The sequence below is a fragment of the Sander vitreus genome, chromosome 21 (genome assembly GCF_031162955.1).
Source record: "Sander vitreus isolate 19-12246 chromosome 21, sanVit1, whole genome shotgun sequence".
Classification (NCBI taxonomy): Eukaryota; Metazoa; Chordata; class Actinopteri; order Perciformes; family Percidae; genus Sander; species Sander vitreus.
The window spans coordinates 5298353-5320762 of NC_135875.1; the positions used below are offsets into that span (position 1 = coordinate 5298353).

Below are 22410 nucleotides of genomic sequence, written 5' to 3' on the forward strand. Positions count from 1 at the left end.
TATTTGTTAATGACTATAATGATACAAAAATGATCATTCCCTCCAATATCGTGAATCATATCCCAATCGCAATATCAGTCAAAATAATCGTAATTAGATATTTTCCTCATATCGTGCAGCCCTAAAGTGTATTGTAAAAATGTGGCCTAAAAACTGATAAATAGTCAATTTATGATGCTTCTGGCAGACAACCACAATACTGACGCTTACACAAAGGGCATATGACGCCATCGACAGGCAACCAAATGTCCGGGTTTGAACATTGTTGGAAACATTTGGGATAATGTGAGTACACAACTAGGGCTGCACAATATATCGTTTTTGTATCTCCATCAACTGGCGCAATTTTTATTTTATTTTTTACCTTTATTTATCCAGGTAAGTCAATTGAGAACAATTTCTCATTTGCAACGACTACCTGTCACATTCACGCAGTTCCACATTCATACCTGGAAGCTGCCCAGTACAACCACAGTCTGATCTGCTGGCCACTGAGCAGCTCCACTGGAGCGGTTGGAGGTTAAGGGCCTTGCTCAAGGGCACCTCAGTGGTGGTAATGAGGGAGGGACAAGCGCTGCTCTTTCACTTTCCCCACCCAGATTTTATTCTGCCACCTGCCATCCTGCCACCACCATACGAATACACACATCGCGAAAGGCTGCGACATATCGCGACAGACACTCTGATTTCTGGTGTTAGTTGAAAGAAAATATCAGCAGAAAACGGCACATTAAAATGTAACTGTCATTCTTTTTTTTAGTGGTGCCTTCTATATTCAATTCAGTGTTCAATTTGTTCAATAAAAGAATGGGTAAGACTTTACATAAGAGTGACATGACACTGTCATGACAGTGACATGACACTGTCATGACACAGTCATGACACATGAACCCTAACCCTAACTTGTCATGACAAAAACCGAATGACACTTACTAAAAGAAGCGTTATGTCATAAGCGTTTATGACTTGTTGACAAGCATAATGCGTTAATTTTTTTAATCGTATTAATCGCATGCCGCCATTTATTAATTTATTTTCACTTCACTCGGCTTTGCGTCGTGCCTAACAGGCTACTATTTTGCTGTACTTCCTCGTAACACATCCTGCTCGCTAGCTAGTAGCTGGATTAAACACGGTTACAATGCTGACAGCTAACGCTCAACGGTGTAAAGTTTGTCTGTATTTCACTGTAGAGGATTCCGACACCAGGATGTAACAATCTGCAGCTGCTGTTGTTGGAAAAACACAGACGGTGCGTTCAATGAAACTGGTAATTTACAGCCTCGTGGTGCATTCAAAGTTGTTGTTAAATGCAAATGTGTGACTAGATTAAATATATAATAAACAAATACAAATCTTAAAATCAAGTTCATAAAGTCATTTTCTTTGCATTCATTTGATTCCCAATCAAGATTCACTGGTAAGACATGCTTTCCATTGTTAATATGTACTTAAAAACAGTTCTGAAATGCAAAATAATAGAATTTGAATCATGTGATAAAACGTGATTAATCGTGATTAACTATAGAAATTCAACGATTAATCGCGATTAAGAAAATGTAATCGTTTGACAGCCCTAGTAGATACCTTCAAGTAAAGTGTAACCAAAGAAGGTTGGAAATGATTTCCTTTAGTTCATATGTTGTATTTTAGCAAAATAATGAAAGCAGCAGAAACGCAAAACTGAAAACACTTTAATATCTGTTTATTTATAGCAAGTAATACCGTTATCGTGATATTCAACGTTATCGCATTGTGCATATTTTCCTCATATTGTGCAGCCCTGTACACAACTCATAAATATATAACATAGGTCTAGTCGTTTTTAGACATTTTAATGCTGTAATGTCTCATATTCTACCCTTTAATAAAGGTTATATACATATATAAAATAAATAAATCACCACATGCAGTTCATTGTTGGTTACATTTTTCTTGGGCAAGAGTGATTCTGATTTAACTACTGAGCCGATAAGATGGAATTGTTGTCAGCTGTAGCATTACATTAGTACTGTACATAATGTTCCCACTTCCTTTCGGGTATCTGTCCTCATCAGATTGTTTTATTCACCACAGGTACGGCCTGTTTTGTTCAGCTGTTAATAGCATGAGATGGGTGATAATAACTCTGCAGCATGATCTGTGTCAGGGAATACACTCAAACTAGTGATAGACCGATTTTATCGGCCGGCCGATATATCGGGCCAATATTTGTGTTTTTACGTGTATCGGCATTGGCCGATACGCGGCTGCTGCGTTCGCCGATAGTTTTTTCCCGGCATTATTTACAGACAGGCGTCCACAGGCAGCTCTATGTTGCTGGAGATGCTGCAGTTCACGTGCAGACCATGCACTGCCCCTCCACCACTAGCAGCAGAGTGCTGGTGCTGGAAGCCTGGCAGGCTTCCAGCACCACTGGTCTTAAATTACTGGTCTTAAATTACAAATCAAGCACTTTTTTCTTAAATTATTTAAATGTGTTGACAAAGGACATTTTGTGATGACCTGATTACATCTGTCTTACAATATGTCAGCAAGCAATGCATCATCAAGGCTATGTTGTAGATCTTGATGAAAGCCTTTTACCCTTGCACAGTTAACCATATGCAGTGCACCCATCCATATGATGCACATTGCACATATAATTTGGGTGATATGAATGTAAGATGATTGCAGAAGTGACACTGATCTGTGTTTTTGTTTATTATTTTTTAAAGAAATGGCAGAGCAGATTCCAAAAACAAATCCAGTGTGGCAGGGTTTACATTTTTATGATGTAAATTGAGGGAGCAAAAGCAGTATCGGCTCCAAATATCGGCTCAAGAAAATCGCAGCCCGTATCGGGCTAAGGCTGATGAAAAAAAAATCAGTATCGGCATCTGCACTAAAAAAAAACACATCGGTCGATCCCTAACTCAAACCTGTGGGAGGAATATCTGTCTACCGAACATACACTCACACATGTAGAGAGAAATAGGAACTATCTCCTATCAAAAGAAAACATTTGCATCTTGACACGCGGGGAGAAAGTATGATCCTTTTCCACATAATGCATTTAAAATGTTTTTTGTTTTTTTTACCTCCTGTGACATAAAAGTCAGGTCTCCCTGTGTCTTCCTCCTTACTGCCTTTAATGTCGGCCACAGCCCCCTAGTCTCTCTCTTATTCAGAATCTTCCCTTTGACAAGTGTTTTTCTGTCCAGAGACAGGAGGAAGTCCTGTCGTGCGTGGGTCAAAGGCATTGTTATTTGTACTCTTGCTATGGATTTTATAACGTCGCTGGTTCTTTGTTCGTTGGAGATTTATATACCTAGTTAGTCTTTGAAACTCAGTGAATGTCATCAGGTTCAATAGAATGGGAGCTACTGTACTGCACGTACCCGTATCTCTGTCAAAGGATTAAGGTCTTTTGTTTGGTTAATAACTATGTTCTGTATCTAGTGTATGGGCGTGTACGTGAAGTACTGTATGTGTTAGGTGTATACATACAGTAAATCTACTGGGGATGACACAATAGCACACCTGTTGTCGATTGAAATCTGTGGAGTATTAGATTGCAATGCATATGTTGCGAGGTGTTTCTTATAGTTGAAAATGCAATATTTTTGATGGGACTGTTACTGAAAGATGACCTCATCTTCACCTGCATCAGATCACGGCAACCTTAGTTATCATGGACACTGCGGTTAAGTGTGTAAACCAAAATTCAACTGGCAATTTTCACCAATTTGAGAGCGCGAAGCAGCAGGTGTGTGTGTGTGTGTGTGCGTACAACACTGCTAATCAGAGTAATTGGACGCAATGCTGTCAACTTCCTCAGTCAATTATTGTTCCTGGATTTGTGCAACAGAGCTTCCCCTGCAGGGATCTCAACAGGACTCTTAACAGCTGAGACCACAATGACAGAAAACTTAGTTTTAAAGGTAAAAAAAATGAGAAAGAACAACGGATTTCTGATCATTGAAAGGGTGGGCACACCTGCATTAATGTTGCATTAGCACAAAAGAATTTGAGCCATTATATTCATGTGGATAATAAGTGTAAATGGATGATACTGATGATCTCACATGACTGCAGGAATCACTGCTCCTGTACAGTGTGTTTTCCATTTAAAATGATGGTAGCTACTATCATTAAATGCCATTGTTCAAAAGAACAAGCTGGAAAAATATCAAGTTCATCAGTGCAGTGTGATCAGTGCTTTTTGTGATTTTGTTCACTGGTAAAATGCAAATCACAATATGCAAATAAGCTGCCATAGATAAGTTCATCTACACAGCATTGTTTTGCCTCACCACACCAAGCAGCATAGTCTACCCGGTGGAATTAAAGGCAGGTATTACTGCTAAATTGGGACTTATTTTTATCGAATACAATTAAAGTTTACATTTTAAAAGTCACGTTCAATATGAAAGATTCATGTCATTTCTTTTGTCAAAATTCCCAATATATTTTCATATTTTTCATTGAACAGAGTGGTCAACTTACAATCCAAATGCAGTAACACAGTAATTGTCTCCATTTTCATTTTCACAAGGAACAGTATCCCCAAACAAATCTCCTATTTACAGAGTCCCATCCCCTGTCCCTCCATCCAACCCCTCACACCCCCCATGAACCTAGTAGCCAGAAGTACAAAGTTGAAAAATAATTGAAATTGGCAAAAAACAAGCACACAAATAATAATTAGAAAAATACAGAAATACACAAAGAAATAAAAAGGACTGAATTATCTCTAGGAAAAGTTTAGTGGTTGGACGCAGCGCCAGATGGCTGGGGTTCATTAAAAATGGCCGATATTTTTGTATAAAATGTGCACGTTTGTACATTAAACATTTAGTCGTTTGGAAAATTAATCCTATTTTGGAGTTTTTCAAAAAATATATAAATGATTTAATTCAGTTAGAGAGATTTGTTTTTAATGAATCACTTAACAGTAATTATGCATACAGTTTGGAAATATTTTAGAAAAATATAGAATAAAATTTAAAGAAGCCAAATACACAGAAAATGATTGATGTCACCTCATTGGAGCTAAATACAGGCTATTTAGCCATGAAGTCTGTATAGTTTTATTATACCGGATGTATATTGAGGATTTAGCTCAATGTTCAATATTATAGGTTATGTGTGGGTTGCTGTAAACTTGTGTATTTAGACAGAGGGAGTTGTCTTGCTTTCACTTAGTGGCATGCTGCAGTATATCCCCTTCTTGCTTAGCCTGTAATTTAGACAGTGGCAGGATACATAAGGGAACAAAGTGTCCCATTAGTGCAGCATGTATAGGACGGGACGGACCCAGCTGTAGGCCTGTAGCATGCATGCTAAATAAAAGGCGACTGTGGTGCTAAAAACATAGGACAGGGAGCCTCATTCAGACGCTGTTATGGATATAATTCTCTGGAGTGTCTCTGTATTGTTCTGTCTGTTTAAAGAGCATGAGCTTCAGAGCAGGTGCCTCTCAGTCTTCTTCACTTAAAGGGTCAGTTTACCCAAAAATAGTTGTATCTAGCTATGCAGATAGTTTGGGTTTTATTTGCCGTGGTTTTGAAGTCTGTGAGATTTCTGGCACCACTCAAATGTAATGGAGGTGATTGGAATTTCATGTGTGGTGCTCACAGCAATGAAAATGAAATTTAAAAAAATTCAGTAGCAGCATATTGTTTAGAGATCCTAGAGGCTATTTCTTTCAAGACATTGTAGCCAGGAAATTGTTTATGGAGAGACACATGTACAATACTGTTACATTTCATTATTTGCCGTTCAGAACCATAATACATAAAACCTAAAACTATGTGAATTGCTAGACACTACTAGAGGTATGTGTTTTGTCTTGGGCTTTTTGCAATTTGGGTGAATTTACCTTTCAAAGTATAAGGCTGGCAATATTTCATATTTTTCTTATTGTCAACAAATCCCATGAAGAGAACAAACAAGTTATGTCTGTGTATCTTCATCTTCTTCCTCTGTGCCATAGAGCTCCATTGTTGTCCAAAGACTATTAAAAACACATGAGTGAGCCACACTGTTGCACTGGGTGACATCTTTGACTTAATCCCAAACACACCGTCCTGCTGCCACAAATACTCACTAGAGCACGGAATGTAGATTAATCCGCCACTGAAAATAGTTCCCAACAAATGCACTATTTCCTCTTGTTTGTTTGCTAAAAACGTCAGTGAGCAGCTGTTTTTGGAAATTACTGAGCCCTTATTATTATTATTTTTTTAAGAATCTATATATTTGTGACCTGAATTTCCCCAGTGTGGGACCAATAACGTTGATGTGATCTTATTTGTTTATTAAGGAACCAATGAGTTTGGGACTGAGTGCCACAGACAGGTTAGGAAAGATAGAGTATTTAGAGACAGACTAAACACATTGTTTTGTTGGTTTTGATCTTTTGGTGGGATTTGTTGACAACAACATTTAAACATGTAAAATGGCTATGTTGTCCTTTTAGGTGTGCCAACATGAGGGGAATTATCTTTAAGGACAGATAGTTATCTGACTGGTGTTGATCGCTGACTTGCTCATGCACTCTGCTTTTGCCTTAATGAAACCGGCACCTGTCCTAAAATAGTCGAGTCTCATGAGAGTGCTCAGTTACCTGACAGCACAGCAATTACATGTTGGATGCACTCCACAGTCACAGTCACAGGTGGAGAAGCTGGCTGTCCTCCAATCAGGGTAGACTGGGTGGTACTAGCAGCAGAGCAAGAAAGTCCCACAGATTAGAGGAAGAGGGAGGGAGAGGCAGAGCGTATTTATGTTGGTCGGCAGGCTAAACATAGCACAACTGGTAGAGACGTCAGGGTGTAAGAGAGTGAGAAAGACAGCTAGACAGAAGTCTATGTATGAGAGCTGTGTTACAGCTAGTTACTTACATCTGCAACTTCAACTAGCACTTTTCCTCTGCCATGCATATTTTACAGTCCCACTGCATCATCAGGTCAGCACTGTAAGTCTTTTTCATCAGATCTTTTTGGCTCATGTTGACTTTTCTGTTCTGTATTCTGAATTTAGTTTTAGGCTGTTTGTTGGTACAGCATGTGTACATATTCTGCACAGCTATCGGGCCATATGCTAATAAATGTCAACGTTAAGTTAACATTGAGTGTCATACTGTGTGTGTGTGTGCGTGTGCGTGTGCGTGTGTGCCGGAGAGGCCAGAGGAAAAAGTACAGTATGTGTGGGGTTGGCTCAGGTTGCCGAGAGTGCACACAGTGTGCGGGGCCTGGTATACTCAGCGTTGTGTTGCAATCCCCTATCCCGTCAGATTTTGAAAGCTGAAATTTGAAAAGCGATCTGTGGTATGCCTGCGCTGCACATGGGGCATCTTGCCCCAACCTGCAGAACCTTGCATTCCTTAAAAAAATATTCACATCTGCATTATGTTTTCATCCATGAACAGGCGTAATTGTATTTGTCGCGCATGTGGCCTCATGTTCACCGGCTGTGTGATATAATTTCAAATTCTGTCAGTCTGCCTGCTTTTTTGCATAAGCACCCAAATTAGTTTTTCTTTCTGTTCATTTGTTCAAATGCTTGTTTAGAGTTGTGTGTTCAAACCATCAAGTTAAACAAGTGTTGGTGCTGCTCTGTGGGCGTTTTTGTTTTCTTTCTGCTTGCTTCTTAGGGCCACTTGACACTGTTTTTTTCCTCTTTTCCTCTTTCTCTTAGAGCGGTGTAAAGCACTAGCCAAGAGTGCTAAGCTCCTCTTTTAGCCGCAAGGGCTGCTAATATTTTCATGAGTGCTATTTTGGGATTCATCAGATCTTGTTTTTTTTTTAAACACAGCTTTTTCTATGCGTTTTGGCCTTTCATCTGTTCGTTAGGAGTTTTTGACTAGTAATGTCACAGTGTGTGTCGTTACCGCCTTTGTGAGGCGTCACGAAAAAAGGCCACATTTTGTGGACGTGGCCGAAATAATGCTGGTTCTAACTGCTAACAGGACCTTTTTACATGTTTACACATAAATGTGCAGTTACTCATCCACTAAATTGCGGAACAGAGGCGTCCGAATGCACTACGGAGCGATCGGTGCACCCCATGACAGGAACATTATATCCTTTAGTTTAGTTTCTAATAAGATACTACACGCACAATCGCGATAAATCAAGCGTTGCCTCAATAGGCTGTTTAGAAGCTTCATTTAATGCCCTGCTAAGCTATCTGATGTATTCTACAAAGGGCAAAGGAAACCATAAGTGAAAACAAGACAGTGCTATAATTGAAGCCAAGGTAAAATGTGAAGGGCAGTTTGAGTTGACATTTAAGCTCAATTACAGCAACTCCTGAACTTAACAGGCTATTATATTGTTATGTTTTCAAGGGGCAAACATTGTTTGATGGTGTGAAACATAAAAACATGCTGGCTTAAGAGGAGAGTAATAGGACTGCACAATCTGAGTTTCCATTGTCCGGTAATTACCAGTCATTGACCGAAAAAAAATGATGAGGACTGAAAATTGTAATTGTCTCCCTCTGCACAGTTTGAATTGTGTGTATTGTGGTTTTCAGATCGGCACAATTATGTGCATTGATTTCATTCTTTTACCCTCTCTGCCTGTAGTAGCCTACATTTCAATAAAAGTAGTATAAATCTACATCCCTTGATATTATTCTTTATATATAGCCTGCCTATCAATTGTTTTTAAGCACAATAAACACAGAAAATATTTGACTGGAACTTTTCCCATTTGACCGGTAAAATGAAACCTTACAGGTCACATGACCGGCACTAACTTTGTTCTAGTAGAAACTGTGCACAATATGAGGAAAATATGCGATAACGTTGTTGAATATCGCGTTAAATAACTATAAATGAACAGATATTAAAGTGTACTGAGTTTTACTGCTTTCAGTATTCTGCTAAAGTACAGCAAATTGCTATTTGAATAAAAAAAAAAAGGTCCTACATTATTTTATTGAACAAATTGAACATTGAATTGAACATAAAAGCACCATTAAAAATAATGACAGTTACATTTGAAAGTGCAGTTTTCTACTGATTATCTGAGTCTTTCGCGATGTCGCAGACTTTCACGATGTGTTTATTGCGCCAGTTGATATCGCGATAACAATAAAAAACAATATATTGTGCAGCTCTAGAGAGTAATTTAGAAGCAGTGCAATATTGTCTATAAGACCGTTTGATTCACATTAAATCTCTACGTTATAAAGCATGAATAAAACAAGAATATGTTTTCATGCACTGAGTGACTTGAAACCCATGTTTTTCCATCACTGAATCCCAGGTCCACAGTACGTATTAGAAAGTGACCAATTAGAAAATAACCAGAGATGCTGGTATGCATACTTAATTCACAGTGAGTTATCCCACCATGCAAAGTACAACGGAAACAAAATAACTACTTGGAACTGGGAACTACATGATCCAACTGCATTAGGAATGTTCAAACTAGTACTTAAACGTTTGCTTTCTCTTCTTTTTCCCAAAGTTGATTCAAATGTAGCTTTCCAGAGTTGCAACTGATACCACTTTGTACAAAATGGCAAGGAATGGTGTGACAGCAGACAACAGCCAAACACCTGTTGTCGAGCGTGAACTTGGAAGCAATATCTCAAGGAGGAAAATTTTAGAGTTTTTATATCACCATGTGTGTTCACAATGTGGAGCCAATGACTAAGTGGGTAAAGGAAACAACTAAAACAGCTAGTAGGTCTGGTAAGTTCAGACAATTACATCACTGTACTGTAATGCAGACTTTAAAACCAGGAAAAGACAACACTTGATAAACAATATCCAAAATTTAAGACGATATCTAGCTTTGTATATCGATGTCGGAATAATATAGATATAAATATTGCCCAGCCCTAACTAAATGCCTCAGTAATATAGTCAGTACCTTATTAATATATATATACAAATCACAAAGGGATTTATAATCTGTATAACATATTACACTAGACCTTTGATTCAGATAGGGAAAAACTTAAAACGCTACAAAAGCTCTAAAAGAATCAGAAATGGCAACAAAGGAGGGATCATGCCTTCAGATCATAAATAACATACTGTACTACAATTCCTTCCCAGAGCAAATGTAACCTGCAGGCCTGTGTGTTGCATCTTAACAGAGTGGAACTTTTATTAATGGTGCTAATGGAGTCCTGCTCCCTCTCCTGGAGGGAGTATTAAAGAGCCGTGGTGTGGGAGGAGAGCTGGAGGCTACTGGGAGTGTCTGGGAGCAGAGAGCTGGACTCTTGGGATTCGGAACACATCAAGCATTGATGAGGAGCACTCACTCACTCACTCACTCACTCACTCACTCACTGACTGACTGACTGAATGACTGTCTGTCTGTCTGTCTGTCTCTCTCTCTCTCTCTCTCTTCAGACATGCTTTTTTGCTCCTCCCTTCTACTTAGCTCTCTCCCTCCTCCATCTTTGCACTTTCATAACCCTTCAGAGCCGCCAGTTCCCATCAGTGCTTTACATGCCTGTCACATGTGTCAAGTGTGGTTGGAGGTGTGTTTCTGAGTGCACCAGCTTGTTGAGAATGTTGCTGATGCATAATAGAGTTGCTGTCTTTGTGTTTTGTCTGTTATTGCAAGGCTTTACCATGTGTATCCTAATAATTAGACTGGTTTTGGGGGTTTAATTGTATCGGATTAAGTTTGGGAGCACCCTCAAGAACTTTTTCTGCCAAATACCTCCCTATGTCCATTTGACCAAACCTTTACTTGTCGGTCTAGACGGAGCTCTTTTACTCTTTTATTTAATTTGAGTACCAGATGGTTACCTGTTTGGGATTAGGGCTGCACAATGTATCGTTTTTGTTTTTTTTATCGTCATTGCATTGTTGGTCAAAGGCTAGAAGGCTGCGACATATCGCGAAAGACACTCAGAGATATTTTATCAGTAGAAAAAAAAAAACTACACTTTAAAATGCAACTGTTATTTTTTTCAAATTTTTTTCAATTCAATGTTAATTTGTTTAATAAACAAATGTTGGAAAGGATTTCCTTTCATTTCAACATGTGTTTTAGCAGAATACTGAAAGCAGCAGACCTGAGTACACTTTAATATCTGTTTATTTATCGCAAGTAATATGGTTATTGCAATATTCAACGTTATATTTTCCTCATATCACGCAGCCCTAGTTGGGACACAGGATAATATAATGCCAGAAGAGAGAAATACAAAAGTTTCTAGAAAGTTATCTTTTTTTCATAAGCTTATGACCTTTTCTCCTCACTATTCGGTTCATTGTTGTGTGTTCTAATGCTGTCATCAACCTCATTTACATGTGGTATTAACATTTGATCTTTACCTGGATGTGTTACCCGCAAAAAAAGGCCATCTAATCACGAGCCTTTGTATTTCCACCTGGGGTTAATAAGCATTCTCGTTAGCTCGATGGTGCAACTGATGGACTTGTCAACAAACGTGTTGTATCCCCTGCAAGGGAAGCAGTGCTGTCCTGCTTACTTGTTCTGTGCTTTGCAGTTTCAGATAGCAGGAAGGGGTGGAATTGTTGAGCAACTGTTTTCCTTCATATGTAGCCAAACTGGACAGATGGCTTTTCTGGCTGATCCAATTTAGATCAGATTGCAATGTGTTTTATGTGCGTATTTTTATTCAGATACATAAAGGTTGAATATATATATTTACATGCATTTTTACCTGTCTTTCTCTTTCTCTTTTTCTCTCAGGTGGCTCAATGGCCCGAAAAGGAAGAGGAAGAACAGCCAATGTTCGTTGAAGAGTATGACTGGTGAGTAACTGATGGGTGGTGTTTTGATAGGGAGGGGGGGGGGGGAGAAGGGCAGGAGAGAGAGAGAGACTTTCTAAAGCAGCGCAGTGGCAGCTAGCAAACAAACCTCCACTTTCGTACCTGAAGTGTGAATGACGTCAGAATTTTTTCTTTTGTCTCTTTAGAAACACACCTCTCCTTTTTTAGAGAATAAAAGCTCTCCAAATGCAGGGAACCTTTTAATTTTGAAAAGCTATATTTTGATACATTTTTCTATTCTTAGAAACTTTTTATCAAAGGAATATTTTAGCTGTCAGTCTCACCACAGTGAATGCATGCAGTTGAGTGACTGCACAAAAGCTAGTGGTCCAAAGAGAAAAAGTTTAAAAAAAATCTTGGCATCTGTCATCAATAAACGAAAGCCTTGTGCTCTGTCTGCTTTCTTGTTGGACGCAGCACGTTGTCTGAGTGACAGCTCCAAATCCCCCGAGCTGAAAGAAGCGAGTAAAGAAGGTAAGAGAGAGTGATGGGGACGGAGGTAGGGTGGGAGGAGCACCAACATAAAAATCTACAGGATGGTTGATTTGGCATTCATAAAATATATATCTCCCAAGGCCAGTCCCCTCCACAGTGAACTCGCTTATTGCCTGCCTCTCTGCATCACTGCTGGAATCTTGTACCACATTCTACCTGCCACGGTTCATTTCAACTGGGAGAGTATGACAATATGTCAGCCCGGTTGTATGATATTGAATTACAGGGACTGTAATGATGTCAGCTTTTTCCTGCGGTAGAGTGGGCCCTCAGCCAGACTTTGGATGCTTCAACAGGCTTCCAGAACACTAAAGAGTCTAACGTGCATTAATGTTGGTCAGTGTTTTGACCACATTCACAGCTCCATAATCTTGATTAAGTAAAGAGGCATATCCCTGTCAAATCACTAAAGAGGTATATTACATGTGTAATAAAAAATGACTAAATCGATTCTAGTGTTGAAATGATTAGTGAATTAATTAGTGGACGGACAGAAGATTATTCGACAAATGTCTACTGAGCGTTTTAGCATCTTTAAGCTCGTTGTTTTAGTTTCACAGTTTTGGTTCACTCTCACTGCTTTTATCAACCTTGTTTCCAGCAGGCAGCTGTTTTTCAGCATCAAACGGCAGACAGACACATTTAGCAACAAGCTGGTGAACATAGTGGATCATTTAGCAGCTAAAGAGAGAGCAGCCAGATATTTTTTAGGAGTTGGTAGAGACCAAAAAAAGAGGAGGGTAAATATTTGGACATTTGTCAGGTGGCCAGAGACGTCAAACGAATACTAATTTGCGCCATGTCTGCTGGATGTGTGAACAGGCAACTGTTTGCCAACACATTTAAACAAGTTTAAAAGGTGATAATATGTGTATAGTTATGTTGTCAGCTTGACATATGCATGCCGCTGTGGCATCATATTAGCCTGACAAGCTAGAAACTCAGCATTGGCAGGGCTCAATCCGAGGGGTGGGATAAACGGTTGTCTTTCAAATTCCCTCTGCACGCAATAGGATAGAGCTACAACCAACCAACTAACCAACGCTAGTTGATAGATTAAACATTTGCCGTATCCGGTCAGCAAAACTCCGAACACATCTTCCAGTCTTCCAGGCACTGAAGTCATCTTTTTAAGAATGACTTCAGTGCCGTTCTTTGTTCTTTTCTCAAAGAAAAGCTTAACTCCAAGTCTTCCAGAGTCGCAGCCAAAGCTGATTCCAAAGACCACTGTTTGCCAGCAGCAGCAGCCATCTTCTTTGTTTTCAAGTAGCAGGGAATTCACGCGGAACCGTTGCAACTCTGTTGTCATTATGTTAAGCCCACCCACTGACTATATACACGTTGTGATTGGCCCGGCCAGATTGGTTTTTCCACCTCGCAAGCCAACGGAGAGTTGCTAGACGACCCTGGCTGCAAATTACATTTGCTGCCACTAGGGTGCGTCTAGATTTCTAGGCTAGCATCATATGGCATATACATGAAGGCAGCTTTAACAATCAATGAATCAGTTATTTTTTTGTAATTAAATTTATGAAATAAGCTTGCCAAACATTGGTACTTTCTACTTTTTAGCAAATGTATACTGTCTCAGATGATTGTAAATTGAATCAATTTGTGTTAAGACATAATAAGCAATTTGAACATGACAGTTTAAATAATAATTCAATAATAATCAACTAATCGAAATAAATCTATAGATTAATTGAAAATAGAAATGTTCCAGCCCTCGTCCATTTTCAGGCATATGTTACTACTGTAATCTATCCCTTTTTAACCCTCTGAGGTCTAAGGGCATTTTCACATATCTTCTTAAATTTACCTTTTAAAGGTATTTGCATATAACTGAAAATGTTTCATATCAAAATGTTAAGAACAAACTCAGCTTTCTGTGTAGTGACGCCTCCCCTCTTTTTTCTAGAGCAATGTGTAAAGAGATAATTTGGTGCTTAAACTGAAATGTTGATGTTCGCTTTTTAAAAGTCCTCAAATCTCTTTTAAAAACAAACCTTAACTTATTATGTGTTGTATGAAGAAAAAACAAATATCGCTTTTTGAGTAGTTTTGTCAAACATCGTTTAGACGCGCCGGTGCGTCTTTTGTCCTCAGAGGTTAAAGTAATAGATGAAAAATATTTGAAATGTGAGTGCCAGTCAGGAAAGGGACCGTAAACACAGCAGTAGTGGCCACACTAGATTCTGTATAACAGCTGTGTTTTGAAATCCAGCTTCCATGTACAGTTTCGTGTGCCCTGATTTCGTCAGTGTTTACAGTGTCGAATGTCACCTCACTGTGCTGTTAACATGCAAGGACCTCTGAGCAATAATCCTGAGACTCCTTCAGGGACCTCTACCATGCGGATTTACACGCTTTGATGAAACCAAATGGCAGATGTTGTGTTGTAAAACTTTTGAAGACAAAATATTTTATTGACTCAGCCACGCCAGAAAAAATCTCCTTCCCTTTCCTTGGTTTTTGTTGGTGGAGGTATTACAGGGCCCGTCATGTGAATGGCAGGTAGCCAGAGCCACAGAGCTGCAGCGGTATTGATTTTGGGCTTGGCTTCCAAACACAGTTCTCAGCAGCCTCAGGGATCCGGCTGCTGCTGCTCTTCTGCCAACACACTGAAGCTGACACTTTTCCTATATGATCGTTCTCTGATGTCCTCGTTATCTTCCCTTTAGCCTGTTCCTCTTCCCCTTCCTCTTTTCCACCTATTCTCCTCTTGCGTCCTCCCCATGTGTATTCATTTCTTGTTTTCTTTTGGCCTCAGTGTTTTCTTTTTTCCTCTCTCAAGGATGGGGTGTCTTTCTATTCCACTACTTGTTATTAGCAAATACAAAGTCGTTTTCACTTGATTCTTTTTTTTCTCTCCACTTTGATTCTTTTTATTCTCTGCATCTAAATTCTTATTTTGATTCCTAATGGGTTTTCCTAATCAACAGAAAGAGCCCAAGAGCTTTTCAATGAGATATATATATATATATATATATATATATATATATATATATATATATATATATATATATATATGGGCTGTCAAACGATTACATTTTCTTAATCGCGATTAATCGCTGAATTTCTATAGTTAATCGCGATTAATCGCATGTTTTATCACATGATTCAAATTCTATTATTTTGCATTTCAGAACTGTTTTAAGTACATATTAACAATGGAAAGCAATTCTTACCAGTGTATCTTGAATGGGAATCAAATGAATGCAAAGAAAATGACTTTATGAACTTGATTTTAAGATTTGTATTTGTTTATTATATTTGAATCTAGAGTCAATATTAGGGTTGGGTATTGTTTGGTTTGGATACCGGTGCTAAAGCGGTACTTTTAAAACGGTACCGGTGCCTTAACGGTTCCTGAACCGATACTTTTTAAGAAAGTAAAAAAAAAAAAAAAGAAGGGTACAGTTGGCGACATTAAAGAATGGCTTGTTTATTGCTAAGGCCATATCATCAAAATGAAATGTTTAATAATAATGCAATCACTATAACAATAACTTATTTCACTAGTAAATAGCTGTTGAATGACAAAAACAACCACCAGATGGGAAAAGGGCATTTAACAACAACAACTTTGAATGCACCACGAAGCTGTAAATTACCAGTTTCATTGAACGCACCGTCTGTGTTTTTCCAACAACAGCAGCTGCAGATTGTTACATCCTGGTGTCGGAATCCTCTACAGTGAAATACAGACAAACTTTACACCGTTGAGCGTTAGCTGTCAGCATTGTAACCGTGTTTAATCCAGCCACTAGCTAGCGGTAGGCTAACGTTAGCAGCTGTCGAGTATAGTGTTAACTAGCTAGCGGTAGGCTAACATTAGCTGCTGTCGAGTATAGTGTTAACTAGCTAGCGGTAGGCTAATGTTAGCTGCTGTCGAGTATAGTGTTAACTAGCTAGCGGTAGGCTAACGTTAGCTGCTGTCTAGTATACGGTTAACTAGCGTCACGTGCAGCAATGTTTGTGTTTCCTGTAACGTCTGTTTCAGAGCATCAGAGAGAAGTGCAGACATATCAGTGGCACCAGAATGAGGCACCGAAATCCGCGTTGCTATTCCTGCAGCAGCAGGATGTGTTACGAGGAAGTACGGCAAAATAGTAGCCTGTTAAGCACGACGCAAAGCCGAGTGAAAGTGAAAATAAATGGCGGCATGCGATTAATACGATTAAAAAAAATTAACGCATTATGCTCAGCCCTTAATCGCATCGCGATTAACGCGTTAATGCTGACAGCCCTAATATATATATATATATATATATATATACACACACACATACATACATACATACGTACATATCATTTGGCCAAAATGTCACTTCTGCCCCTTTGGCTGCTGTCTTTCCCTCCTTTTTCTCTCTTTCCCACCATCCTCTTCTTGCCCTCCCTCTTCTCCTCTAAAATCTGTCACAAAGCCAAAAGGCGGAGCCCAACTGACACTGCCAGTCACAGTGCTCACCACGCCTCGGTACACACACACACTCTAGCATTTATGTCAAGAGAACGTCAGGCACATATATGTACAGAATGTACAAAGCTCTGCCACACTGTGTGTGTGTGTGTGTGTGTGTGTGTGTGTGTGTGTGTGTGTGTGTGTGTTTTGTGACTTGCAGTGTACCATCTCCTCCCCCTCCCAGTTTCTGAGCTATATATCAAATGAAATGACTGGACATCTGCTATTTCCTGTGTCTCTGTGCTCGCTGCCTCTGTTTAACTGGTCTCGTAGGCAGTCATTTGAAAAAGAACAAACTTTCCTCTATCCTAGTTTAAAGGAAAGGCTGCAGTGGAGGAAGACGAGTACAGAGAGGGAACAAGTCAAATACTCTATACCAACTATAGACCAGTCTGCACTGATGTTTAGGGAAAACCACATTCTAATAACATTAAAGACCCAATCTGTAATGTTGTGATCACGTTGATTTGATGTAGTTTATATATGTACTTGAAGAGGATGTGTGTCATAATTTAAAACAAAGACCTGACTTAAGCTATAGTTTACAAACACTGCTTATATTATAAACCTTTTACGCCAGCAGAAAACATTAAAGATTTTTAGGAAACTTGGGTTTTTTTCAACCTGGACCCTATTTTCCATGTTTTTGTGTCTAAGTGACTAATGGGGACGACAATTTTTGAAATTGGTCCAGTATTGAGCGAGAACGCTGCAGTCGACAGCGGAGAAACAAGCTATAATCTAAGTTAATAGGGCAATTGTCCAGCTTGTATTTACCTTCACAAAAGTGCTCGTTTTGCCACTGACAGGCTCAGATTAATATTCTAAGTGTCTGACAACAACTTTCTGTTAAAGAATAAGATCCTTTTTTTTCAAAACATCCGTGAAATTGCGTTCCCTAAACCCACCAGACTCCATGTATATAAATTGTAATTTCAGCATTGTAAAAAACACTTCATTCAAAGTCGACAGAAAATAAATAAAACTATGACAAGCCGTTTTGGGTCATCTTTCCACTTTTCCAACCATCACAACTCTAGTTTTGGTTGAATGTTGGCTCTATACACGCTAATAGTATTGTTTTTTTTAATAGAGTCTGGTGGGTTTAGCACTAGCGACTTCAGAGCTGTTTCTGGTTAAACAGAATGGTCTCAAAGAGGTTTTAAAGGTCTATCTCTGAAGGTATCCTTTCAATAATGTTGTCAGACACTTAGAATATTAATCTGAGCCTGTCAGTGGCAAAACGAGCACTTTTGTGAAGGTAAATACAAGTTGGACAATTGCCCTATTAACTTATATTGTAGCTTGTTTCTCCGCTGTCGACTGCAGCGTTCTCGCTCAATACTGGACCAATGTCAAAGATTGTTGTTCCCATCAGTCACACAAAAAAAAAACCTGTGTTTACCCTTTAAAAATAAGGTGGATGTTCTTAAAGGGATAGTTTGGATTTTTTTTTTTTTTTTTTTTTTAAAGTGGGGTTGTAGCAGGTTCTTATTGTCAGTGTATTTCACTTATAGTAGATGGTGGTTGGCAAGAGGCAGCAGTAGCCCAGCAACACCTGTGTTCTGCAAGGTAAAATAACTGTTTTTGTGAAAGGAATCTGGTGGCTTTGAAGAGTGCATAGATAAAGGCTTCAGTTCCCCATCGCAAAGGGCTGACTGACCGCAAGGTAAAGTGGTGAAAATGTTTGAAATAATAGCGTACACTTAAATTTATGTCGTTTTTTTCTAAGTGTCTTTACTTTTTAGCTGCTGCCCCCATCCACAGCAGTACATTGCTTTGCTTCCGTGTTGGTACTCCTGTCTGTTTCCATGGATGAGTACCTCATACAACCTCACTTCAAAACATGTAAACTATTCCTTTCAGTAGTTGTAGTGTAATACTGATGGGATACAAATGTTGTGTGTTGGTGTGTAGAACATCTCAAAAATACATATTATTGAGTGTAACGTTGTCTTTGCCCTTGGTTCTCTCTCACTCAGGGTACATCCCCAGCTACCTCGAAAAGGATGAGCCATGTGTGGTGTGTGGCGACAAGGCCACAGGTTACCACTACCGCTGCATTACCTGCGAAGGTTGCAAGGTACACACACACACACACACACACACACACACACAGAAACACAAAATCCCAGAGTTTCAGACACAGCAGGTTCATAACCGACATATTGTATCTGCCAGAAAACCTGATGTGAGGCCTCTGAAGTCAACCGCTTCTACACACAGTCACATTTCTGACACACAGTCATGCGCACACCCAGACACACACACACACACACACACCCTACACACACAAAAACACACTGAAGCAGTCACTTCAAAGTAAACACACACCAAAGGTCAAAGACACATTGTGTACAGCCACAGAAAGATGATATATCAACATATTTGTCTGTCTGTCATGTCAGCGCTCAGCTCTGCCGTTTGTCTTCCTGTCAGTCGGCTTCTGTTCATGTTTCTTCATCAATGACATTCTAAGGCACCGCTGAATGGATTATGGTTAAGCTGAGGTGGCATTGATGTGCTTGATGTTTGATTGATTGGTCAACCCCAAAAAAAATAGAAATCTATGGGGTAGGCAGTTTGTTTTTGGCATTTTTCGTCAAAACTTCCCTAATAACCTTTTCAGCATATTGTAATTCAAGTGGTCTCATTAAATAGACTTCTGCACCTCCTCTTTGCTCTGTTGTCAGCCTTTAGAAAATCTAGCCCATGACAGAAGACTTTGGCCAATCACAGGTCATTTCAGAGATAAAGTATGTTCCTGTTGGCGGTTCTGCAGATGAGCATGCACGTTGCTTCGGTGATAGTTATGCTAACCGTGGCCGAAGGTTCAGGGATGCAGCTAATTCAAGGCTAAACCATTAAGATGCCAAAAGAACCAAGTTGTGTAAAAATTTATTTCAGTTTGTTGTCCAGGAAGCAGACATTGTGAAATTGTGGAAACAGTTGGGAGAGCTGGTCTGCTGGAGTTAGCCTTTAGTCTAACATTTACACCAATTGCCTCAGATTTGGTAGCAAGTCAGGTACTGACTAACTTAGAAAGATGTAATTTCTGAATTAGCTTTATCACACAGCAGTGATAATTAAAATGTCTGCCCTGGGCGCCTGGGTAGCTCACCTGGTAGAGCGCGTGCCCATATACAGAGGCTCAGTTCTCGACGCAGCGGCCGCATGTTCGGTTCCGACCTGCGGCCCTTTGCTGCATGTCATTCCCCCCTTTCATGTCTAAAGCTGTCCTGTCAGAAATAAAGGCCCAAAAATGCCATAACAAAAATCTTAAAACAAAAAAAAATGCCTGCCCTGCCAGTTTGTCATTACCACTGTGACAAACAGCAGTTGTAGACTCAGTTGTCATCCGTGGTTGTCAGTCTCCTGTCTTCAGCCTCACACTCCTGTCTTTGTATGTGCCTCTCTCTCTCTGTATTCCTCTACTTTGTCTACAAACGTCACTGAATGTCTGTCTCTCCCTCTCTGTCTGTCTCCAGGGTTTCTTCCGTAGGACCATTCAAAAGAACCTCCACCCCAGCTACTCCTGTAAGTATGATGGCTGCTGCATCATCGACAAGATTACCCGCAACCAGTGTCAGCTCTGCCGCTTCAAGAAGTGCATTGCAGTGGGCATGGCCATGGATTGTGAGTGTTGCACCTACGTACTTGCAAACATACACACATGCAAATTAACTCACACAATTATAGTGATGCAGTATTAATGCAGTGTGTGAGGACTTTAAATAGAAGCTGCAACTTTCGACTAAATGCAGACTTTAGGCAACACGCCAACTAATTACATACCTCTATTTTGCTTCCTTCTCCTTGACACTCTCTTTTTCTCTCTGGGTCTTTTTCCTCTTCCTCCCCCTCCTCCTCGTCTGCCTCCCACCATCTCCTCCCAGTGGTTCTGGATGACTCAAAGCGGGTGGCTAAACGACGTCTGATTGAAGAGAACAGGGAGCGACGCAAGAGGGAGGGAATGGTAAAAACCCTCCAGAACCGTCCAGAGCCCACCGACAGCGAGTGGGAGGTGATCCACTTGGTGACAGAGGCCCACCGACACACCAATGCTCAGGGCGCACAGTGGAAACAGAAGCGCAAATTCCTGGTAAGAAGGCATAGAGCAATAGGCAAAGTAATGTACAGACATATGCGCTCGTGTACATTTAGAATCTGCCAAAGGAATTCAACAAAGGAACCTTTCATTTATTATGATTGTATGCACTTTTTTTTAACATATTTTTTTATCAACATTATCAATCATTGAAATCAGAATGCAGTGATAGCAGTCTTTTTATTATTATTATTATTATTATTATTATTATTATTATTATTATTATTGTTATTATTGTTGTTATCAATAGAGATAGACAAAGCACCTGCATAGAAAACAGCACCATTTCTAAAAGCCACGTTCCACTTTCTGCGTCTCCGTGGTTGCAAGGGTTCACAATGTCGTTATCTACCCAATTCTGCAAGGGAGTGTTGTGTACACATCCAAGTCTGCAGACACCAAATGTGTTTTAAAACAGAACTGCTGCATGCCCGTTTTGGGACTAAATCTGCTGAATTAGTTTCACTTCTTGCTGTTGCACATTGTTTTCTCTGTGACTGAACAACCTTAATGGATTTCTCAAAGTTGCAACTCCAGGCAATTAGTTGAGTTGCCAATTAACCTGACCATCATGTCTTGGGACTGTGGGCGCAAGACAGGGATCAGAAGATACAATAAATCTGTTTCATAGGACAGAAGTAACAATTTCTGGGTTGAGGATGGGTTGACTCTGCAGGAACATTAACCCTCTTTAAGTGCAAAAACACTCAACAAACAGCTTTCACAGGGGGTCTTTTCACACTGTAAACTATTTAGTAGGGATGCACCGAATCGGGTTTGGATTCGGCCTTATATTGGGCTTTTTGACGGTTTAGGGTTAGGGTTCAGTTTCGGCAGAATCTTAACCAGTGGATTCAGTATTCGGCCGAACCCCAAAAATCTGGATTCGGTGCATCCCTAAACCAAACCCAACCGAGGGCAAATTGCTCCAAGTTTATAAACTCACCAACTGATTCGGACCAAAGCAAACAAACTACAGGTGTGAAAACGCCCTTAATCTACATTAGACTGTAGACTCAAATCTAAAATGTCAAAAAGTCTTGATTCATGAAGAAGTGACGACCGTACAAAATGTTCTCACTTCCCACAAAACAAACTATTGATTTAAATGTATCTTTTCTCTTTAAGGAAAATTCTAATACTTCTTCTATGCTTGAAGATTCACACCTCCTCTCCTAAATAACCCCATCTGGCCCCCTTCCCATCACACCTAGCCATGTGCTCCTTGTTGCCTAGCAGCAACTCCATCCAAAATACTTCTGAGGTGCTATTAACCCCTCATTAGATGAATCTCCTTAATTTCTCCCATCTAACACCCATCTACACCTCACAGGTCCCTGGCATAGATTGTTCTTTAAATAAAGCCTCTTGATTTGGCCGTGAGCTCTGATCCAATGCTGCCGCGGAACTGTTAACCCTTGTGTTGTCCGTTTGTTTTGCACATATATTAAGCATTAAGTATAAACTTCTTACCCAACTTTTTACACTTATTTTTTGATTTAATGGTCAATAAACCTAATTCATAGTAAATTATATCTAATATTCGAGTTAAAACCCCTCAGAAATTAGGAATAATCTTGTCAA

The 22410-nt window shown here is 39.6% G+C and overlaps 1 protein-coding gene across 5 annotated transcripts in view; it reads left to right on the forward strand.

Moving 5' to 3' along the window:
- Positions 1–22410, forward strand: part of thrab (thyroid hormone receptor alpha b) — a 42756-nt gene that overhangs the window by 3203 nt on the left and 17143 nt on the right. Inside the window, exons 1-6 of one of the 5 annotated variants that reach the window (XM_078278596.1) lie at positions 6753–6961; positions 11679–11740; positions 12176–12232; positions 18701–18801; positions 20207–20354; positions 20615–20820. In XM_078278596.1, the coding sequence (XP_078134722.1) occupies positions 6921–6961; positions 11679–11740; positions 12176–12232; positions 18701–18801; positions 20207–20354; positions 20615–20820 (615 nt within the window). In that variant the 5' untranslated portion in view covers positions 6753–6920. Of the gene's footprint in view, positions 1–6752; positions 6962–11678; positions 11741–12175; positions 12233–18462; positions 18567–18700; positions 18802–20206; positions 20355–20614; positions 20821–22410 lie in introns of those variants that run through there. The other 4 variants (XM_078278597.1, XM_078278595.1, XM_078278598.1 and 1 more) reach the window with 4 other exon arrangements.